The 21622-nt window shown below is 34.1% G+C and overlaps 3 protein-coding genes across 3 annotated transcripts in view; 2 read left to right on the top strand and 1 right to left on the bottom strand.

Moving 5' to 3' along the window:
• Positions 1–17314, top strand: part of LOC123718092 (DNA polymerase epsilon catalytic subunit 1) — a 45167-nt gene extending 27853 nt beyond the window's left edge. Inside the window, exons 30-42 of the mRNA XM_045674478.1 lie at positions 730–880; positions 1831–1986; positions 2601–2733; positions 3330–3402; positions 3783–3927; positions 5331–5515; positions 6361–6485; positions 7498–7575; positions 10112–10269; positions 15281–15443; positions 16001–16179; positions 16668–16800; positions 17120–17314. Coding sequence (XP_045530434.1) covers positions 730–880; positions 1831–1986; positions 2601–2733; positions 3330–3402; positions 3783–3927; positions 5331–5515; positions 6361–6485; positions 7498–7575; positions 10112–10269; positions 15281–15443; positions 16001–16179; positions 16668–16800; positions 17120–17287 — 1847 coding nt within the window. The 3' untranslated portion in view covers positions 17288–17314. The remainder of the gene's footprint in view (positions 1–729; positions 881–1830; positions 1987–2600; positions 2734–3329; positions 3403–3782; positions 3928–5330; positions 5516–6360; positions 6486–7497; positions 7576–10111; positions 10270–15280; positions 15444–16000; positions 16180–16667; positions 16801–17119) is intronic.
• Positions 17315–18743: 1429 nt separating this feature from the next.
• On the bottom strand, positions 18744–20082 carry LOC123720683 (protein SEC13 homolog). Its single transcript, XM_045677389.1, has 2 exons — positions 19401–20082; positions 18744–19223 (listed from the first exon to the last, which is right to left on the bottom strand). The coding sequence occupies exons 1-2, from the start codon at positions 19968–19970 to the stop codon at positions 18852–18854; spliced, it is 942 nt and encodes a 313-aa protein (XP_045533345.1). The 5' UTR covers positions 19971–20082; the 3' UTR covers positions 18744–18851.
• Positions 20083–20186: 104 nt separating this feature from the next.
• LOC123720389 lies at positions 20187–21585 on the top strand. The gene is made up of 5 exons (XM_045676977.1): positions 20187–20390; positions 20456–20515; positions 20588–20761; positions 20841–20984; positions 21068–21585. Exons 1-5 carry the CDS (start codon positions 20319–20321, stop codon positions 21428–21430), a joined length of 813 nt encoding a protein of 270 aa, XP_045532933.1. The 5' UTR covers positions 20187–20318; the 3' UTR covers positions 21431–21585.
• The last annotated feature ends 37 nt before the right edge of the window (positions 21586–21622 follow it).

The following is a 21622-nucleotide window of genomic DNA, read 5'->3' as shown; positions in this document are numbered from 1 at the left end:
GTGGACTTTACTTATGCCAGACAAGTTGACTTTACGTATGCCAGGTAAGTGGACTTTACTTATGCCAGACAAGTGGACTTTCTTATGCCAGACAAGTTGACTTTTCGTATGCGAGGTGAGTTGACGTTATTTATGCCAGGTAAGTTGACTTTACTTATGCCAGGTAAGTTGACTTTACTTATGCTAGGTAAGTTGATTTTACTTATGCCAGACGAGTGGACTTTGCTTATGCCGGACAAGTTGACTTTACGTATGCCAGGTAAGTTGACTTTACTTATGCTAGGTAAGTTGATTTTACTTATGCCAGACGAGTGGACTTTGCTTATGCCGGACAAGTTGACTTTACGTATGCCAGGTAAGTTGACATTACTTATGCTAGGTAAGTTGATTTTACTTATGCCAGACAAGTGGACTTTACTTATGCCAGACGAGTTGACTTTACGTATGCGAGGTAAGTTGACGTTATTTATGCCAGACAAGTTGACTTTACTTATCCCATGTAATTTTGATTAAGAGCGCTTTAATCACAATTCTGCTGAGTTTATTAGAAATTACTTTAACGTTGGAAGCACCGTATTGGTTACCATGGTTACTATAATTCGGTCATGTATGACAACTAATTACTAATTCATATTAAAATGAAATAAATGACTATTTCTACTTAATTTTAATTATATATAAATTTGATTTTTTTGTTAATACGTTTTTTACATGAAATATTTTGAACAGGTCTGTCGGATTTCCCCCTTGTGCCGCTTCACATACGCGACGTAGAATCTCTATACAACACGTTGGAGTGGCAGCGAATCGGCGCACGCGCAATCGTGAGACATTACCTCAACTTGGACTCTGTTATAAATCTTACAATCGAACAATGCAGGTATATAATTAAATAATTATTTTATTATAATTGTGTGTTTATATATATCGTTAATTCAATCAAGGTTCTATTAGGAAAGAAAGAAAGAAAATACTTTGTTATACATAACAAAAATAACATTTAATTATAATAATTTGCACTAAGCCCCCTCACTAAGATTCCCTGCAGCTTAAGTCGACGCATTTTAAACTGAGCTGTCGGACAATAAATGTCACTGACAATAGGTATGTGGATGCAATGTAACCCGTTGTCGATACTTAGCTACCTGTGCACGTACTCTGACTCCTGATTGGTCGTTATTAGTAAAGCTTTTGATGATAGCTAATGGTTACAACTGACGACAAAATTCAGACAGCGAAATTTTTTTCCTATTAATTTATAATTTATCATATCGATCGTACCTATTTTGTTATCGATATTCTCTAAAACACACACCTCTTCATAAGACCTGTAAGTGCTAGTGAGATAGACAGATAAATATTATTTATGACCCAAAGCCTCAGTTCATAATACGTTGACTATAGTCTGTACTGGACATAATATCTACATAACACTTAGAATTTTATTATTAAAAGACTGTTCCACAATAAGAATACTTTTCGTTTCAGCAAAGGACAGGTTAGGTTTAAAGACTCATAACAGACAATAGTCACTTACATGAGAACTTATATACTAAAGATACAATTTATCACGTCGTGAGTCATAGAAAAAAAGATTGAGATGTTACTGATTGTCATAGAGTATATAAAGTTTTAATTTCGTTTTTAAGAAAGTGGTTAAAGTAGGAGAAAATTCATTTGGCGAAGTTTTTTTTATGACAAATAAATGTATAAAAAATTATCAGAAAAGGCCTTTATGACCAAACTTGATTAAAACCGTAATAAATAAATCAAGTAAATTACTCGACGTTTGCATAGAAATAAATAAATATAAATCTCTCTAATCTATAGATACTTCCACGTTCCGATCGGAAACATGCCATCCGATCCGACGTTATTCGGTGCGGATCTGTTCTACGCACGGCATCTCATAAAGCATAATTTCGTTCTTTGGTGCTCTAACCTCGAAAGGCCGGATCTTGGAGGCAGGGAGATTGATGATAATAGGTGAGTTTCATATTTTTAAAGGTACTCTTATGGATAGTATTGTCTTTTGTTAAAATAGCTTTTACACATTAAGAAAAACATTTTTTGAACGGATTAAAGCTATGTATTACCGTGACCACGCACACTGAAAAGTACAGGAAACGTAGGAAAAAAATAAAATTTAGAATTATGTAAATAACTATAAGTTTTAATAATAATACATAGCTTTAATCCGTTCAAAAAGTGTTTTTCTTACTCTTATGGATCCAATAGAGCAGTGCTTTAACGTGCGTAAGTTCGAGTCACGGCTGTGCAATGAACTTTTCTCTCTATGTATGGCGAAGAAAAATCGACCTCTATCAGGATTCTAATCACCTACTTAGAAAAATAGGGTCAAGCGTTATAATGCTAATCTTTTTTACTCTTATGGTTGTCTCTTATTACGTTTGAAGATAACTGTATTTTTTTCATAGAAATGTTAATAATTAGAAAAATCTACGATACGTTACGTAATTTCAACGAACATGCTGTATATAGAACTGTATACAGTGGTTTGCACGAGCGAATGGCTCATAGCCGTTATGATTAGGTTAGTATTTAGTTAAATTATTTTTAAAGTTTTTTTTTAATTTCAGGTTAGTTAGTGAAGTAGAAGACAGTAAATCCTGCGCAGTGGGTTCGAGCGGTGCGTATGGCAGTGTGTGTGTAGAACTAGATACGGACGCGCTGTGCGTATGCGCATTGTTACAGGCGCATCATATATTACAGGTAATATTTTTGCTATATAGTTATTTATTTAAAAATGTTATTTAATTTAAGTTAATTATTTTTCGAAAAATGATCTTCTATATGCAACTTTACAGAAATTGGTTAAATAAAGTTAAATTAGATAAAATTTAACAAAAGGCTTCTATTATCATAGACATGAATACAGAATTTCATTAATTGTAATAGAATTATTACTATCATTGTTATCGTTATTATATATTCTTGTTTATTAATGTCTTCGAATCTTTTCGAATCAACCGTGGTAGGGACAAGAAAGAGATGGCGCGTAACGGAAAAACGTGACGCGTAACCGAAAATGTGACGGCAATTTTTTTTCCAACGCCAATAAAGAAGTTTCACTTCAAATAGTAATACGTAATTTGTATAGTAGTGGTAGAATGACGGTCATAAATAAATTGTTTACGGTTTCTACATCACAGAAATAAAATGTGAACTTTATATTGAAAAAAAAATGTGCCCTAGAACGTATTGTTCAATGCAAAGCCTAGAGGTTTTGAATACGATCTAAACAAAGGGTCTAAAGGTCAAATCTATGAAAAGTGTTTGAATTTTTAATTATAGTTTCATACTCGTAGGTGGAAGGTACCAGTGTTGCCACATCGTTTGGAGCACAGCACGCTAACATACAGGATGTAATGGCAAATACAGGTAATAATTTATTCATTTTCGTGACGTTTTTTTAATTATATTATTATATTTTATTATTATTATATTTAATATTATATTTTTTATTATATTTTCGTTTAATCTAAAGGCTAAAACAATAAAAATATAAAAATCTGTGGCGCTTCCTTTTAGGTCTGGGCCTCATGACAGTATATGTTTCGTCAATCTAATAGACAAGTAGGTGATCAGCCTTTTCCGGTATAAGGCAAGCCGGTTTCCTTATGTTTTCCTTCACTGTTCGAGCTGTTAAATGCGCACATACAAAGTCCAACAGCCAGAGATCGAACTTACGACCTCAGGGATGAGAGTGGTGCATGTTAAAATTTTACACATACGTTTTATTGAAAATAATTTAATTTTAGGTTCCAATGCAACGGTAAACTATGATGAGACAGCGCAGTGCAGCGCGGCCTTTAAGATATTACGAACAATGATCGCGTCTTGGCTGCGTGACGTCACACTGTACAAGAACGTGTTCGCCGACTTCCAAATATCGCATTTCTACAGGTATTGCTTTGTAGACTTCATATTTTTAAGGGTTACTACAACTACGTGGACTATGAATTATATATAATAATGTATCATTGACGTGTTAAAAAAAATGTGTGCGTGTACTAGTGTACACACGAAAGAAGTGAAACTTCTTTATGACCTTATTTTTCGAAAAAATATCTACCATATGCTTTACTTTACTTTACTTTACAGAAATTGGTTAAATAAAGCTTAACAAAAGGCTTTTATTAACATAGACATGGATACAAATAATACAATTATTTCATTTTACCTTATTACTACTAAGATTATTACAGAATTTCATTAATTATTAATTATTACTATATTTGTTATCATTATTATATATTGTTGTTATTAATGGCTTCGAATCAATCGTGGAAAAATGTGACGCGTAACCGGAAAATGTGACGCGTAACCGAAAAATGTGACGCGTAACCGAAAAATGTGACGGTATTTTTTTACAACGCTGATGAAAAAGTTTCAGTTCAAAAACTTGATTAACAGTAAGGTTGCTGTGTCCACCATTTGCTTTAATAATAGAGGATATAATTTCTAATATATATTAACTTTGTTTTAATTACAACAAAGTAATACTATAAAATACTATGCTTACAATGCTTAGGAGAGTGCTTACGCAACCCCGACTATCTAGGACCTAAGCAATCGCCACGCTTATAAAAATACGAAAGCATGAGCAATATGGAATGGTGAATATTAGATCGTAACGATAACGTACGTTACGTATTTTACAAATGTAATAAAACATTACTTTAAACTCAAAGAAAATTAATATTTATATAAAAAAATTTTTAAATTTAAATGTCTAATTTGTACTAAGAAACAATGATTGTAGGTTTGTATGGGACAACCAAAATATTTGCCGCTTTTTAAAATTTTAAAATATTCTAAGATGTAGTTCTTCAACAACTGAGCGTTTTGTAAAGCAGTTTTTGCCGCACACCACCATTGTGGAAGCAGCTGCCCACTGAAGTATGTCCAAACCAATTCGATTTAGGGTCTCTTTCATCCACTCGCGGCTCTTTGGGCTTGAGAGTGTCCATGGGCTGTATCACTTAATATCAGGTGAGCCTCCTGCCCGTATGGCTCCTGTAACATAAAAAAAATATTTTATGCTCGAGTCCCAACCAGTAACCAAATAGGAGGGCCGCCCCCGTACCGCCCTGTATCAGCAAGGTGCGAATAAACACACCACCCGAAGGGGGTATTAGCCGCGAGCGGGCCAAAGCTCACCCCTTTCGAGGGAGTGTTCAGCAAGTATGACAACAAATAGAGCAAAGGATACGCACAGATAATCAAAATAATTATCTATTTGGGGATCTAATCTAGCTCTACGTTAACCGCTAAAAGTACGGTTTTCCTTATATTTACGATTTCAGATGGCTAAAAACACCAACATCTCTATTATATGACCCGGCCCTACGACGTACTCTATACAACCTCATGAAGAAGCTATTTCTCATGTTAATAGCCGAGTTCAAACGCCTCGGCTCGCAGATTGTGTACGCGGACTTCAACAAAATCGTACTTTGTACCAGCAAAAATACGGTTATTGACGGAATTGGTAAGTAACTGAATCTCGACATATATCGGAAGTGTAATTGTAATGTAAAAAATGTAAACACATAATTAATTTAAAAAAATGACACAAACGTTAATTTTTTTAAGCCAGTCCGATAGTTGTAATAATAATTCTGAGTATATGACATACCAATTCCTAAATGGCGAGCCTTCTGGCAGTGTGAGTGTCCATTCCTGCCCCTGCCCCTTTGTCATCTGTACTTAAAAAAATGACTGGAATTAATCATACCTTGCCCTTCGGTTTGACGTGGATTTATTGTACACTTTGTTTTTGTCAATACGCAATAATTATTTAGGAATAATATGTAATATGTGTAATACAATTTTATATTACTATTAAGTTCAATAAATTAAGAAAGTTCATTGTTAGGATCTTTAATGAAATCAAAATACAATAGGTTTATTCTTAACTTATTTTATAAACAAAAGATCTTAAAACTAATAATAATCTAAAAACAAAATATATGTGTGTGTATACGTGAAGACAAGTAAAATAATTATAGGAATAATATGCTGAGTTTATTATTTATTCAAATTCCTATTGAAATCTAAAAACTACATTAACAAAAATGCTTTTTCTTCCACTTACTAACAAACAATTATCTTAATGTTACAATTAAATGAAACGTCAGTTTTGATACATTACATATAAACAACAATCTAAAAAATATAGAATTATTTCTTTACATAAATAAAACAAAATATAGGGTAGCGAAATTACAAAGTTTTGGAAATGGAGGGTAGTTGAGTTGATTTTTTAAGTACCCTCCACTAGTGAAAATTATTATCAAAATTTGAGCCAACAGTTAATTATAATTATTTAAACAGGTTATGTGGAATTTGTGGTACAAAGCATCAGGAACAAGGAATTATTCCACGGCATTGATATTCGGTACAAACAGTGCTGGTCCTATCTTCTATGGCTGGATGAAGCTAACTTTGCTGGTATACAGGTATTTATCATTTATTCGTCGTATTAGTCAGAAAATTCGTTGTTTATAATTTGTTGGTTCTAATATTTTACCTACTCATCTATTAGATTGACAAATGATCATGAAACAGATACAAAATTTTGAGACACAGATCTAAAAAAAAGTTGTAGCGCCATTGATTTATTTTCCACAAAAAATCAAAATGCGTTCATAAATCCAATTTAACGTGGCTCGTTGTATCGGAACGAATGCTGTACGTGAATATATTAACGTGCATTTTACACGTTCCATCTGTCTGTCTCGCTCGCACTTACAGGTCTTTGAGAGATGTAGTGATGTGCGTAAGAATTGTATGGCATAACGGGATAGGTACGATCGATATGCTAAATTATGTTAAGTATTAATAGGAATAATTTTTCGCTATCTGAAAATATGTTTTTTTTTAATTTGTAAGATAAATGTCACCATTTCATTCCTTTAAAACCATGTTAGGCAACAAAAACGTCAACCTTTACTCGTAACGACCAATCAGGAGTCAGAGTGCGTGCACAGTGTCAGTGACATAGCTTCATAGTTCGACAGTTATGATCTTGATGTCAATAAAAAGAACGTAAGGAATACACTTTTTGACCGGGTTGAAGCTATGTATTATTATAAACTTATAATTATTTTACATAATTGTACATTTCTCCCGACGTTTCGCGTGCTTTACAGCGTACGTGGTCACGGTGACTGAAGACAAAGAGTGTTGAATGTCAAAAAGTATCACAGCTATAGAGAAAGTTGTATTATCTGTACAGCTGTGATGTGATTAACAAAGGACAATACTATACAAAGAACTTATTCGCATAGCACAGCTTCTCTCGTTGTACATAGTTGTCTTGTTGGTTATAAAAAACCAAGCGTGTGATTATATCTTGGTGCAAACATTTCTGCATAAAGCAATTTAACCTATAATGTTCGTGAATTCAATTCACGAGACATTATATATATACCTTTGTATTTATTGAACTGTAAATATGTTTTATGGCAGGGAAAATTACCAGAAGGATTAGTGGAAGTGGGTTCATCTCAAGTTCCAAAGTCTGCTGATGAGGAGCCGGATCATGAGGTAATAACTTTTTAAACACACACATACACATGAGATATTTAAAGTTATCTCTATATATATAACATTTTCGTGTCACAATGTTCGTTCCTATACTCCTTCGAAACGACGATTCGACCTCGACTGATAAACCTATCTGTTTTATCTTCTTTATTCGAGAAAAATAATTGTAATATTGTGATTTTTTACGCGTTTTAAGTCGAGTAATTTTTTGTTTCTTCATCTTTCTTCCTTCTACCGAACTAAAGGCTTACGCTTACAGTGGTACAAATAAACGTGGTATAAAATCTTATACCAAGAATAACCTAAGAATAATCAAAATGTCTACTAATAAACCCGGAATAACTTAAACCTAGTATAACGTCGGTGTAACGGTTCATACTAGCGTTATTCCAGCCGCCATCCTAGTTTAAGTATTACATAACCTAAACTATGACTGACGTATTTTTAATGAAAGCCTTTTAAACAATATATTGAGGGGGAAGAAGTTCATGGTAGATGTAATCTAGGAGACTCTGGCTATGCTTACACTCCTGATTTATTTACACCAGTACTAAAGTATAAAGAACAAGCAAAGTGGAGAGATGTTTTGGCGTATGGAACAACTGATCAGGGGATTCAGAACATCAACAGAACCAAGATGTATATAGTACCATTGGCAGTCTTGCACAATATTGATTTGAAAGAGGAACCTATCTCTGATGACGATGATAAGACCATGCCTCCATCACCAACAGCACCCTCATCCTCCTCACCCTTGCTGCGTGGAGCAGCAGTGAGGGCCATATTTATTAAAGAAAACTTTTAAGTTTGATAATTTTTTAACAATTGTGTTATTTTTAGATTTACAATTTTTATTACATTGTTCTATTTATTTTAAAGTGACTACCAAAGTCTTCACTAGTATGTCTATCTGTAATTTTATGTTTATCTTTACTTAGCTGTGTATCTTGGCCGTATTCTTAATTCTTTGTTTGTGTTCCCTTTGAAGGCGCTTATTTTGAAGGTTTAGGTTTTCTTAACAATTAAGTCATTTAAACAAATAAAACATTATTCTATTGATTTTTAAGTGATTACTAAAGTCTTGTAAAGTGAGTACTAGAATGCCTGTCTGTAATTTCAAATTTATATTATATTAGTGTTCTTTTTGAATGTTCTCACTTTCCAGAGCTTAAAAACTATGGAAATTATGCATATAAGGCTTCCCTGAAACTAGAACTATCTTTACTTGCTTTCTGTCACAAATAAGAGAGTATTAGTTTAGGCTCCATGCACAACTAAAAAATAATTATATGTTTTGATCACACAATGTAGTTTTTGAGATACGGTTTAGTTTAATATGGTTAATTTCTCTGATATTTCGCTCCAAGCCTTCATTTTCTCCTTATTGTGTTCGTACTTAAAACTTTGTTTTCAATTATGGACCGATAGTGTCGTAATATATTTCTAAAAAGCTGCTGTAATCGAACACAATAAACAAATTAAAATTCAACAAAAGCAACATTAATGTTTCAGTTTTACTCGACATTCACAATTCTACGTACCTTTTCTTCTTTCTTCCAATTAATTCCTCGACGTCCGCCGTTCCACGACTGAGCGTTTTTCAAGGCAATTTTTGCCGCGCAACACCGCTATGTGGAACCAGCTGCCCGCCCGTATTTCCGAACCAATTCGACTTAGGGTCCTTCAAGAAAAGAGCGTACAAATTCTTAAAAGGCCGGCAACGCACTCGCGAGCCCTCTGGCATTGAGAATGTCCATGGGCGGCGGTATCACTTAACATCAGGTGCTCTGGCCCGTTTGCCCCCTATTTTATAAAAAAAATAAAATTCAGTTCTCTTTAATTATTAGGCATTTTAAAATATTTTAAAACTGGTTATTATAAACAAAATAAACAACCTCGGATCAAAATCACAGCGACTGCAAACGTCAAACTGACAGAAATACGATTATCCGAGATAAATTTCTATTTTTCCTTATGTTTGTCAATGAAATGCGACTTTGCCGTGTTGTGCCTACGGCATAACGTGGTAATAATTATACCAACGTTGTAATGAGTTTATAAGTAAGAAATTATGATCTCCTTAATCTTAGTTTACTTTAAGTATAACTATTCCTAGTGTAAGGTTCGAATAAGTAAGTTTTTATTTGTACCACTGTTAGTTTTCGTTGTTCGGATTTATTAAACGAGACAAGATTGTAAAAGCTTTCTTAAAATCCCAATTAAAATCTCTGGGGTGCATTCGTTATCAGTTTTGTACTGCGATCTCGGGCTTTATTATTATAAAATAGCTCCTATATAAGGGACTATAAACGCAAAGGCTATTAAATTGTTGTTGATCCCTCTTATCATTATTAGATTTTTTTTCTTTGGCTAATTCTAGGGGAATTATTTATTGTATCCGGAGGTATTAAGGAACTTGTGTGCATATAGATATTCATCATATATCAGCATATATTATATATCAGCATTAGAACTAGGAACTAGTTTTTATTTGATTAAGACATTCAAAATCATTAAGATTTTTTTAATGTTTTAGAAGTCCATAACGATGCAATGGAACCTGGCAAAGTTCCTGCCGAATGGCGTTCGTGAACACTTTTGTACTGCCATCGCTGGCTTTCTTAGTGCAGCTCACGAAGAACCGGGTAATCTGGCCACGCTGCTCGCTACTGAGATGTCGCAAAAGCTTTTTCAGTGAGTATGAAAATATACGTTTGCGTATCAATGACAAAGGCTCCAATTTTTTTTTATATGTACCGTCAAAACCGTTTACGACGACATCGTTTAGAACAACATACCGGTTTTATTGACCAAAATCAAAATTATATGTATTAGGTACTTAATAAAATCATGTATAACGACTATCGGTTTTTACGATCAAATAGGAGTAGTCCCACCGATGTCGTTATATTAGATTTTTACCGTATATAAAGCACCTTTATTGAACCGTTATTAAGCCAAAATGCTTAATTTTAAAGGAAAAAGAATTGACGGTTTTTGGATCATTATTTATCTCTTTATAAAAAAAGTAAGTAACTTATCTTGTAATGAGATATTTTTGAGATTATTTGTTAAATAGTCGGCTTCTTTTAAAGGTGTGCAGTTATATAATTTATTATTTTCTATGATTACATTTTTATAGGAACTTTAATTTGTATAGTAACACTTTTGAAATCATTAATTTTTCAATTATGTAGTTTGTTTAAAAACAATGTTACTCTATATTTAAAAAATTCTAACTATTATAAGGACTATAATAATTAATTTTAAATATATTTTATGCACAGGTCAATTTAAATGGTAAATTCAATGTTATTCCCCTAGCATTATATATATATCGTATAAAAATAAACTGACTAAACTAAAAACCACACTATCAAATATATATAAGTAAATAATTTACATTAATGTCTAAATCTGCCGTAGCTAAACAAATAGGCCGTTTGTCCACCGCCGCCGTCAACGGGACGTCACCGAGAACGTGATGACGGCGCCGATACATACATTTTATATGGCGATGTGTCACCCAAGCGCCGTCATACCGGCCGCCGAGATTTCCAGTAGATCGGCGTGACCGCTAGAACTCGGCCCGTCATAAAACCGGGCCGAGTGATGTGCCGGCTATACAAAACACGTTTGTTCTTGTCCACACGTGTTGTTCACACTTGTTTGCGTGTTGTTCCCACGAAAATGTAAGTGCGTGCTCCTATTTCACCAGGCCTCCGGCTGCTTTAGGACAAATCTTTGTTTTAAATTTATTTTATTATTATTTTATATATTACTTAAGATGTCATGTGGAACATGGTGTAATGGTTGCAGCTCCTTACAAGCTTTGTGTAGGACAAAAACTTGGCGATTAAAAACTAGAACGGTGGACACACAATCGCCGTCACGTCATTTTAAACTCGGTCCGAAATAATCTCGCTCTCGGTGACGGCGGTGGTCAACAAACGGCCTTACAGTTTTTTTTTTCATAAACTTTTAAGTCAATTCCGTAAATACTAGGTGACAACTTGTGTAGTAACGGTTTCGCTAATAATTATGTTTTAAATTTCAGTTTAGAACATTTAAATTAAGCGCCATCTACCAAAATACTAGGAAATTAAATAGACATCAAATTCCTTCTGTAGATTTTGACGATCTAAACAAAATTACATTGATGAACTATATTTAGTTAAAATTTCGTTTCAAAATAAAGGTGCGATATGTCGCAGTAGAGTAGTTAAAACAGAGAGTTAATTGAATCTCTAGATTAATTAATTAAGATCAGTTAATTATAGATATTCAATAAAGTCTCTAAAAGCTCCGTCAGACAAGTGACTGAACGAAACGTTTAACGAGTTTCCTAAACGTTCCTTGACAACTAGACGCATTTCACCTTTGGTAGGGTGACCAAGATATTTGATTGGAAAAAATGGATAGTAAAAAGACATTGCTTGTCTTATATTTATTCATAAGCCGTAATGCCCTCTTAGGTGCTGTGGATGTTTGTCGATCTGACAAAGGCCACCTTTGCAAGGCCTGTTTGACCCAACCGAAATTGAAGATCATACCTTGCTAAACTGGCCTTTATCAGATCGATGAAACGTCACGTCCATTTTAGGCGTCGTGCCCGCTTCAAGTAAGAATTTAGCTTTTGTAGGGGACCAAGATATTTCATTATTTAGGAAAATGAATAGCCTAAAAAATATATTGTTGTGTTTTATGTTTCCTTAATTAGAAAAAATAAAACATGTTCTGCTGCAGATATTTGGTACATTTTTTTGTTTTTTTTCGTTTTACGTTTATTAATTGCATGTTAAGCATTATTGCTCAACCTAAGTTTAAACTAGATACAAGCTAGAACCTATTCCATAAAAATTGTATGGATGAGACAAGGCATACAAAAAGGATCTATAAATTATCTTCAACAACAAAATTAAAATCAACGAACCAAATGAAAAATATACTTACATGATGATGCTCGCATGAACGGATGCACATTAATCCTTTTAACACATAAGATGACTTGAATGAGATCACAAGCAATATGTTAAATACTATAAAAACACGTTAAATAACTTAAACTATATAAAAAAATTAAACTTTTAAAATATAATGAGACTTTAGGTACCTTGAATAACATATTAAGTTATATGTTTCACACAATATTAACCTAATTATTGTACAAAAATATATAATAGAGAAGAGTAATAAACAGTAATAATATTTTATCACGAGAAAATTATGCAAAATCTATAAAATCGAATAAAAATTCACAGCATAAACTTATTTATTGATGCAAGATAAATTGGAGTGGCACTTAGAGCCGCAAAGCACTTTATTTTTATAACATGCACATCTGTTTGAGAAGCATTGCTTCGGTGCAGGCTTGCAGGTGCACTTTTGGAAGCCTCGAAACATGGACTCATTCCTAACAGCTTCACTTAATGAAATTGGGACATCCGATATATCATCATGGTAAACATCCACCGGCTCTTGCAATTCATGCCTCGGAAACCAGTTTTTTATAGTGCCAGTTTTCGTTCCTACTCTATAAACACCATTGCGGAAATCTACAATCCTTCCTCTTATATTTTTGGTGTCCAGAGGGCCTCGATCCACTTTAGGCACGTTGATAAGGACGCTACTACCAACATTCAGTGGTTTAAATTTTTTGGCAGTATTGTCTATCATTATTTCTGCCGCACGCTTTATGCCAATATGCGCTTGGTTCCTTTGAAATGATATTTCTTCTTCGGCTTGTACGGCTTCAAGCTGGGTTTCTTCTGGTTTATTTAATAAAACCTGTACGTTCATAAGGTGGGTTTCTTCTGGTTCCTTTTTTAGGACCGGTACTTCCACAACCTGGGCTTCTTCTGATTTATTAACTGAGACCTGTGCAGCTTCAAGCTGGGCTAAACCGGCTTTCGGATCATTACCAAATAAGGCTTTATATGGTGAGCGGCCAATTATCTGATGGAATGATGAATTTTTTTGGTATTGAACATAATAGCACCCGACTGACCAATTAGTGGATTTATTATCTTTCATCCACATTCGCAGCATGTTTTCCAGGTCCTGGTTACTTCTCTCTACACTCCCTTGAGTTTGAGGTCTTCTTGGGCTCCCGTGTATAATTTTGAATTCAGGCCACATTGCAGTCAGTTCTTCTATGATGTTTGCTGTAAACTTACGTCCATTGTCAGATTGTAAAATGGCGGGCGCCCCAAATGTCATAAATATTTTCATGAGCTCCATGGCAACTTCAGATGCTCGTTTAGATTTCAGGGGGCGAAGACTTAAAAATTTGGTGGCACTATCCTGATAATTTAATAACCACTTGAAGTCACCATCAGGGCACGATTGAAAGTCAATCAAATCGACTTGTCCTCTTGTATTGAAGTCTTGTGACACGATTGGTCGCGTAACGATACTTTTTCTGGGAGCGTGTCTTTTTCCGTCACACGTAGGGCACAGAGCTACGAACAATTGAATTGCTCTTATGGGTATATACAATTTTGATTTCAGGCAGTATACTATTTTATCTCGCCCTCCGTGTCCACAGCTCTTGTGAGCACTCAGCAGGATGTCAAAATAGTCTTCACGGGCAACAATTTGGATAATTGGTTCTTCTGTCGATTTTCTTTTGAAGATTAAATATTCTTCACCATCTGTCGTTATTATGTCATATTTGGCTAACCAGTAGTAGCTCATGGACGTTTTATTTCCCCGTTCAAGCATGGTCACCCTAGCATTCTTCACATTGTTCATTACGTCATTGATTCTTTGCCGCGTCCAAGACTTTCTTGTAGATCCTACAAGAAACAATACACACAAGCGTTAGTGTAGAAATGCATTGAGCTTATTTTAGTAACGTAACCAATATAAAACTAACGAAATAAACTCACAAACCTACCTTGATGTCGCTCATCATCTTCCAAAAGCTTTTCGTAAAATGTTTCTTTGAACGAACGTGTCGGGTCTTCTAAAGCCATGTTTGCAACTAGAACTCACTATAAAAAAGCAAGACTCTTTTTCTTAAAGTTGCTGAGTAACCATTTACAAAACACCACCACTCACACAATAAACCAACGTTGCACTAAAAGCAATCAGCTGTTGTCGTCTCCGCCATCTTGATTTACATTATTAATCAACACGCTGGCGTTCCGTCAGACAGATAGTTAAACGTTTTCGACGCTGCTTTATTTAAATCAAAATGCTAGAGACTTGATTGAATATCGACATTTAATTAACTGTCTAGACATTCAATTAACTCTCTGATTTAACTACTTTACTCTGACATATATATATATTTGTAAGAAATAAAACATCTATTCAGTATAACAAACTATTTCACATTCTTAGCTCTTTTATATACCAACAACTATCGAAAGAAATAATATAAAAAAAACATTAAAAGAAATGTAACTTTGGTAATTGGTGAAGCTTAACAAGGTTGACACTCGACATTTGCTCCAAAAGCGTCGCGATAATTGTTACTACTCCTCAATGTTGGAAACAGCTTGTAACAACTATCAAAATTGAAATGAATCGCAAAATATTTTGCTCAAAACTTGAAGACGGCTTTTCTTGAACTCTGACAACGGTTTTAGGCAATTAAATAGAAAAGAAAGAAAAACATGGCGACCTCGACTTTAGCGAGCGAATAGCGATCTTCTCCAGACAACCTTAGACTACACTTTTATGTATATATATTTTACAGAATAACGGAGAAAATAAAGTCCCGTATGCCCACCCTTCGTATCTCTGAGCTGGAGAACACGCCAGGGTTGAGAACGGAGGCGCTAGAGGGCGCTTCGCCCGCCTTGTTGTTCGTTAATGCTCTATGTAAGGTGCTCTCCTTGGACCAGACACTTGATGACCAGGTGAAGTTTTTTCATATATACAAAAAAAAATCATAATAAGTCATGGTATCATGAAGATGAAGAAAATTCTAATTTAGCGACCGTTGAATAAAGCGCACAGTAAACAATAGGCCATCAAAAACATAACCTGCAAAAAAAACAAGTCTCGCAACGCAGTTCTTCTGAGATCCATGTAATACCAATTTCGATTTGAATTTGATGAATACTGTCTTAAGTTATTACATAATTAGCCTGACAACGTGTTAAGTTAGTTACCATAACAATATTATAAATCTAATATATTTTGAATATATACATTGAACTTGGCAATACTTCTTTGATATGAGAAGTAATTTTTAAAAACTCCTAAAAAGATTTATAACCTCCAATATTATGTTAATTATATACATTTTACAGCTTAATGTATAACGCTAATGGTGTATAGAAGATCCTAAATTCCTACCACCACAATAATTATTGTATGGGTAGGTTCAGTTACTACTCTAAAAAAAGATATTCAGAAATAACGCATGCCCAAAGCTTACTAGGAAAAATATTTATTTTTTATTTTTCGATAGGTGACCCTCCTCCGGCGTAACCTGCTACGTTTGATCAATGTTGGCGAATTCAGTTCGTTGGCTGAGTGGCGGGAAGCGTCATCATCTTGCGTCCTCTGCGAGGTTATTTGCAAAGTGTGCAACCATTGTAGGGACCTCGATTTGTGTCTGGATACACATAGATCAACGCTAGGCGATGTGTAAGTATAACAAAAATCTATAAACATGCAATCTGAGGCCATTATAAGGTCACTGGATTACTTAATTTTTTGTATAGATTAGTCAATTTTGGTAATGTAAACATTAGTCCCCTTATATATTTAAAATCTAAATATGTGTAAGTGCATTCTATTCTGGTTTTATCTGTGTTGATTTTTAAAATTGCTTTGTTTCATATGTATAACACAGATTTGATATTGACAAGACCACTTCGCTTCCTCCACATATTTTAGATATCCTTTATGGTTTGCCACAAAATGAGGCTAATATACCTTAAAATACAAAATAACAATTATCTAGACTATGTACAAAGAGAATAACTGACTTAAATAAATACTATGCCCTTAATCGACTAAAGCTTACCCAGAAATACAATAAAACATTTTTAGTCAAAATTGTTTTGTAAGAATGCTGTAGTCTCATATGTTGTGAGTATTAACAGTATTATTATGTATTTAATTTGTTGTAGACCTGTATGTCTTTGTCCTACTTGTGAAACACCATATGAGAACCAAGAATTAGAATGGCGGTTAATTGAGATATTGAACAGACGAGCTATGTCTTACACACTGCAGGATTTGATCTGTACTAGATGTCATCAGGTGAATTTTAATATAATATGTAGACTAAAATTTTAGATAAAGTATTAAAAAATCCATAACTCTGTGTTTTAAGACAAAAATTTAAGTTAAGTATATTAGGACTTTATACATTTGTTCAGATTGAATAAAGTAGTTTATAAAAGCCTTTAATATGGTTACACTATAGTGTTAATTACACAAAAATTTATGACATAGGGAAAATAATCATAACTTCCAGATAAATTATCAATGAAATATGTGTCCACATAGATATGCTTTATTTTACCTTTCTATTATATAACTTAAATTTTACTGTTATTTATTGTATTTTTCTTAACAGGTTAAACGGGAAAACCTAGCAGTAGTATGTGACTGTGCTGGAGAGTTCACCTTAATGATACCAGCAAGTGAAATAAGATCACAACTTGTCACCTTTGAGACAATAGCTCAGTATTATCAAATGCCTTTATTGTTAGAAATCATTCAATTTAATTTAAGCAACATGTGATATTACAATAATAAAGTTACTTTTTCATGTTTTGGTTTTATTTTGAATAAATATTACAGCACTATTTCGTAAACAATGCTGATGTGTGTATTTAGGATAAGAAGAAATCATTTGATTTATTTTTAAAAAATGCAGTAATTACAATTGGAGGACAACATCTCAGGAAGTTCAATTTATAGAGGCACACCATCTTATTGAAAAAGAAGTATAACGTTGAATGTGTGGGTAACACTGAAAATGTTTAGAACTGGCCAGTTGCAAACATTGCTAATGAAAGGTTTGTTGAATTTCAATTTTAGAACTCTTCGGTAATTGCATTCATTTGGTTTTGTGAATTGGCGGCAAATCTAAAAGACTCGTGTTGTTACACGTGAAAATTTTTGATCAATGATTTATTATGACTGTCGTTGTGGGCTTACTCAATAAAAATCTGCGATTAGCATTTCTTAAGAAAGCTCCATCTCCTGCCACTATTTATTATTGGTTTAAGGAGTTTAAACGTGGACGAAGCAATCTCAATGATGATCCGCGTGAGGGACGTCCTTTAACAGCGACTACTGAAGATAACATCAGTGCTGTACGATGCATAATAGAGAAGGTTAAGAGAGTGACCTATCAGTAGATACGGGCAAGCCTATGATTCAATTTCAAAAAATAATGCAAATTTAGCCGTCAGGAAGCTTTATACCAGATGGATTCCCAATACTTTAACCGACGACAAGAAACACCTTCGGACCACCGACTACCACCCATGAACTGGTGTCGCCAAATGTTAGATAAGTTCAACAGCGGTGACTCAAATGCTGTATTTGACATCGTCACAGGTGATGAAAGCTGAATATATTGCTACGAACCCGAAACCAAAAGCTCAGTGGTTGTTTCCTTTCGAGGATCGGGCAACTAAGCTAAAGAAAGGAAGAAATCAAGGAAAAAAGATGATTGCTCCTTCTTTGGTTGCAAAGGTCATTTCGCTATAGTTGTGCTAGAAGTTGGAAAGACATATTACTGCAGACTGGTATGTCAATAGCTGTGTGCCTTTTGTCTTGGAAAAAATTCGACAGCAGCGCCGTCGAAGCACTACGCAATTAGGGCTGTTGGATATTTGACTATGGCAGGTATCGAGTAATGATTCATCCGCCATACTGTCCTGGCCTGCCCTGCGCCTTTCATTTATTCCAAAGAACTAAAGATAAAATTCCAGGTATTTACTTTATAATCCCTGAAGATGCAGTGAATGGGTACGAAATTGCCATGGAAGACCCCTTAGGAAGAATGGGCCTACTGCTTTTCTCAGTGATTCCATTGAATGTGACAATATGTAGAGAGGAACAGAGATTACTTTGAAAAACAATAAAAGTATTGGCGACTTTCTACATTGTCGTTTTTAATTTTCTAAACATTTTAGTGTTACCTAAGTATCGGCTAATTTAAGATTTATGAATACAGAATAATAATATACAATTACAAACAATTTATTGAAAATGTTATTGATTACAAGTACTCAAATTAATCAAACAATTATTAAAGTATTAAAACAAATTTATACATGGAATTCTTCATTGAATCACAGAGTGCTTCTTTCATCATTGGATGTTGGCCCTAACCCTTTAGCTACCTCACTAATACATTGCCACTGACCATCTGCACTTTCCCTCCATAAGCTAACTTTATTATCACCACCTGATACTGCCAAGATATTGCCAGTAAGGGACCAACTGACACTCCAAACAACATCATCAAATGTATTTAAAATAGTAGGAGTCCAGGAAACATTATCATCACTTGTCCAAATAACAACTCTTTTATCTTGGGAACAGCTAGCAATCATTGATTTTTGTAATCCCAGAGAAGGTGCCCAAGCAACATCCCGCACCCAGTCCATATGCATTTCCAGACGATTCTCTTCTACCCATTGATCTCCTTGTTCTCTCCATATCTATAATATAGACCACCACATATTCATTGAAATTGATCATAATTTCCTAGTTTTTAACATTCATATGTAATGTAGACATTAATACATTAGGTATAAATTAATAGTGTTGTAATTTTTTTAGACTTTCTTTACCTTACAAGTTTAATAGAACTAATTTTGAATTAACAATATACAAACCTTAATTAAATTATCACATCCACCAGATACTAATCTCTTTGGAGCATCTTTGTTAGTAAGGGGATCAAGACTCAAATCAGCAGATATGGCTGGGCACCAGCTTATCGAGTTAACTCCAATTGCATGAGCACCAGATATTTTCTTTACATCCCAATTTCCTGTATCTTGATTATAAGTAATAATGGACATGGACCCATCCGAACTACAACATGCTAATATTAAACCGTAATCAGCTGGTGCCCAAGCTACTGAGTTGACAGAACTCTCGTGACCGGTATATTCATATAATTTGGCCCATTCCCCAGCTTCCTTCCAAATAATAACTTTCCTATCGTACGAACACGACGCCAATAGATTTCCATACTTCGGATGCGCCCATGCAACTTGCCATACTGGACCAAAGTGTCCCTTTAGATCAGCTGCAAGAGTTTGAGTTCCGCTTTTGATGTCGTAAACTTTTACGGAGTTATCTGAAGAACATGTCGCCAGTCGGAGGCCGTAATAATCCAGCTCTGCATCGTGAATCATATCCTCATGGCCTGTATCAATTGTATTTAACACACTCAACATGTTTTTGAGGTTTACTTTATAAACTAAAAAATAAAATTTACAACGTAAGAATATTGTCGTATGATATCTTAGCAAGATTCATTACGCCAAGTAAACTGTCATAATGTCAAAACAGTTGACGTGGAAGAAGTGGGAATTCAAAGTGATAAATATTATAAAGAAATATAAACACTGGCAACTTGGTAGAATATCTTTTGACATTGACATTGACTATACTGATGATAATACGAAAAGTGAAACTAAAAATTACCCCCAATGAGAAAATAGAAATAAGAGTCATATGAAGCCGAAAACATTGATGAGATAATAATTCAAATACTATGTCAATTTCATATTTATTTTCACAAAATGTCTGAAATGGAAGGTGGATTGTTTTTCAATATGGAGAGCTTATTAAATAAGGATTATCGTGGAGTGAATGTATGTATTTTTATAGTTAAGCGATTATAACAAAGATATGGTTCTGAAAGTACTTTTTTTTTCAGATTGCCGTGTACAGCTTGGCAACTGCAGGCTTAGCGCTTGCAATACACAAAGTCCGTCCGGTAAATAAAAGATACCTAATGCTGTGAATATTAAAATATTACATAACATTAAAATTGTGTATTTACATCCAGGTTAGCAAGTTTTCGAAAGCATCTAAAATTCCAGATCATTTCATAAAACAACATGAGCCACTTAGAGGAGTGTATGTTGGAGTACAACACTCACCAGTGAGGGTGTTAGTCAATCACAAGGCACCAATTTACATACCACTATGGCATTCCAGCAAAGCTCCTCTACCAGTTAAGGTAACTAACATGGAGAGTAAACTATTTGCAAATTAACAATAACTTTCTGTTAGCATGCATAAAATATTTTAATTTGCAGTTATGGGGTGTTGATATAGTCAGCACAAATGCTGTTAATTGGCTAGATTGTGTTGCAAAAGGCCAAAAGGTTACTTTAAAGCCCATAACCTGTGATAAAGATGAATTGGTATCAACAGTACTTTTGCATCTACCACAACCAAAGGTAAATAATAAAAAACATTGCTGAATTTTATTACAACTACAACTACAACAATTGGAGTAACTATGAAAAATGTCTTATTTCAGACTAAATCAGAAGAAACCTTAGATATAGGACAGAAACTAATTGAACTTGGGTTTGCTAAAGCTGTACTTCCACAAGGCATTAAGAAAAATAGTATGGAATCTAAACTAGGACCAGTGTTACTTAATGCTGAAAATACGGCAAAAAGTCGTAGAAATGGTATTTGGTCAGATAAGTTACCACCAATTCCTAGCTATGTAGCATATTGGAGAAAAGGGTCAACATTGAGTAAAGAACTTATTGTGCTGTCTTCAAGGAAAATCCTGGAGATTTTAATTTTCATATTAAAAGCTACCTTTGTAGGAGTCAAAAAAATTTCCCTCAAACCATTTAAATCTAACCCTAAGCCAGTGCAGGCAACATAAAAGGCATTTTAATCTATTCAAAATTATAAAAGTACCAATTGTGTTATGAAATTTATAATTTTTTGGTCACTTGGTGTTCTATTACTCATGTTTAGTGAACTCACAAATTCTATTCTGTATATAATTGTTGAAAATAAATTTACTACTTCTTTAAACTAATCTTTTTCATTATTGTTAAGATTTTAACACTAT

Source organism: Pieris brassicae, chromosome 2 (assembly GCF_905147105.1).
Source record: "Pieris brassicae chromosome 2, ilPieBrab1.1, whole genome shotgun sequence".
NCBI lineage: Eukaryota > Metazoa > Arthropoda > Insecta > Lepidoptera > Pieridae > Pieris > Pieris brassicae.
This window is presented reverse-complemented; position numbering and strand designations above follow the sequence as displayed.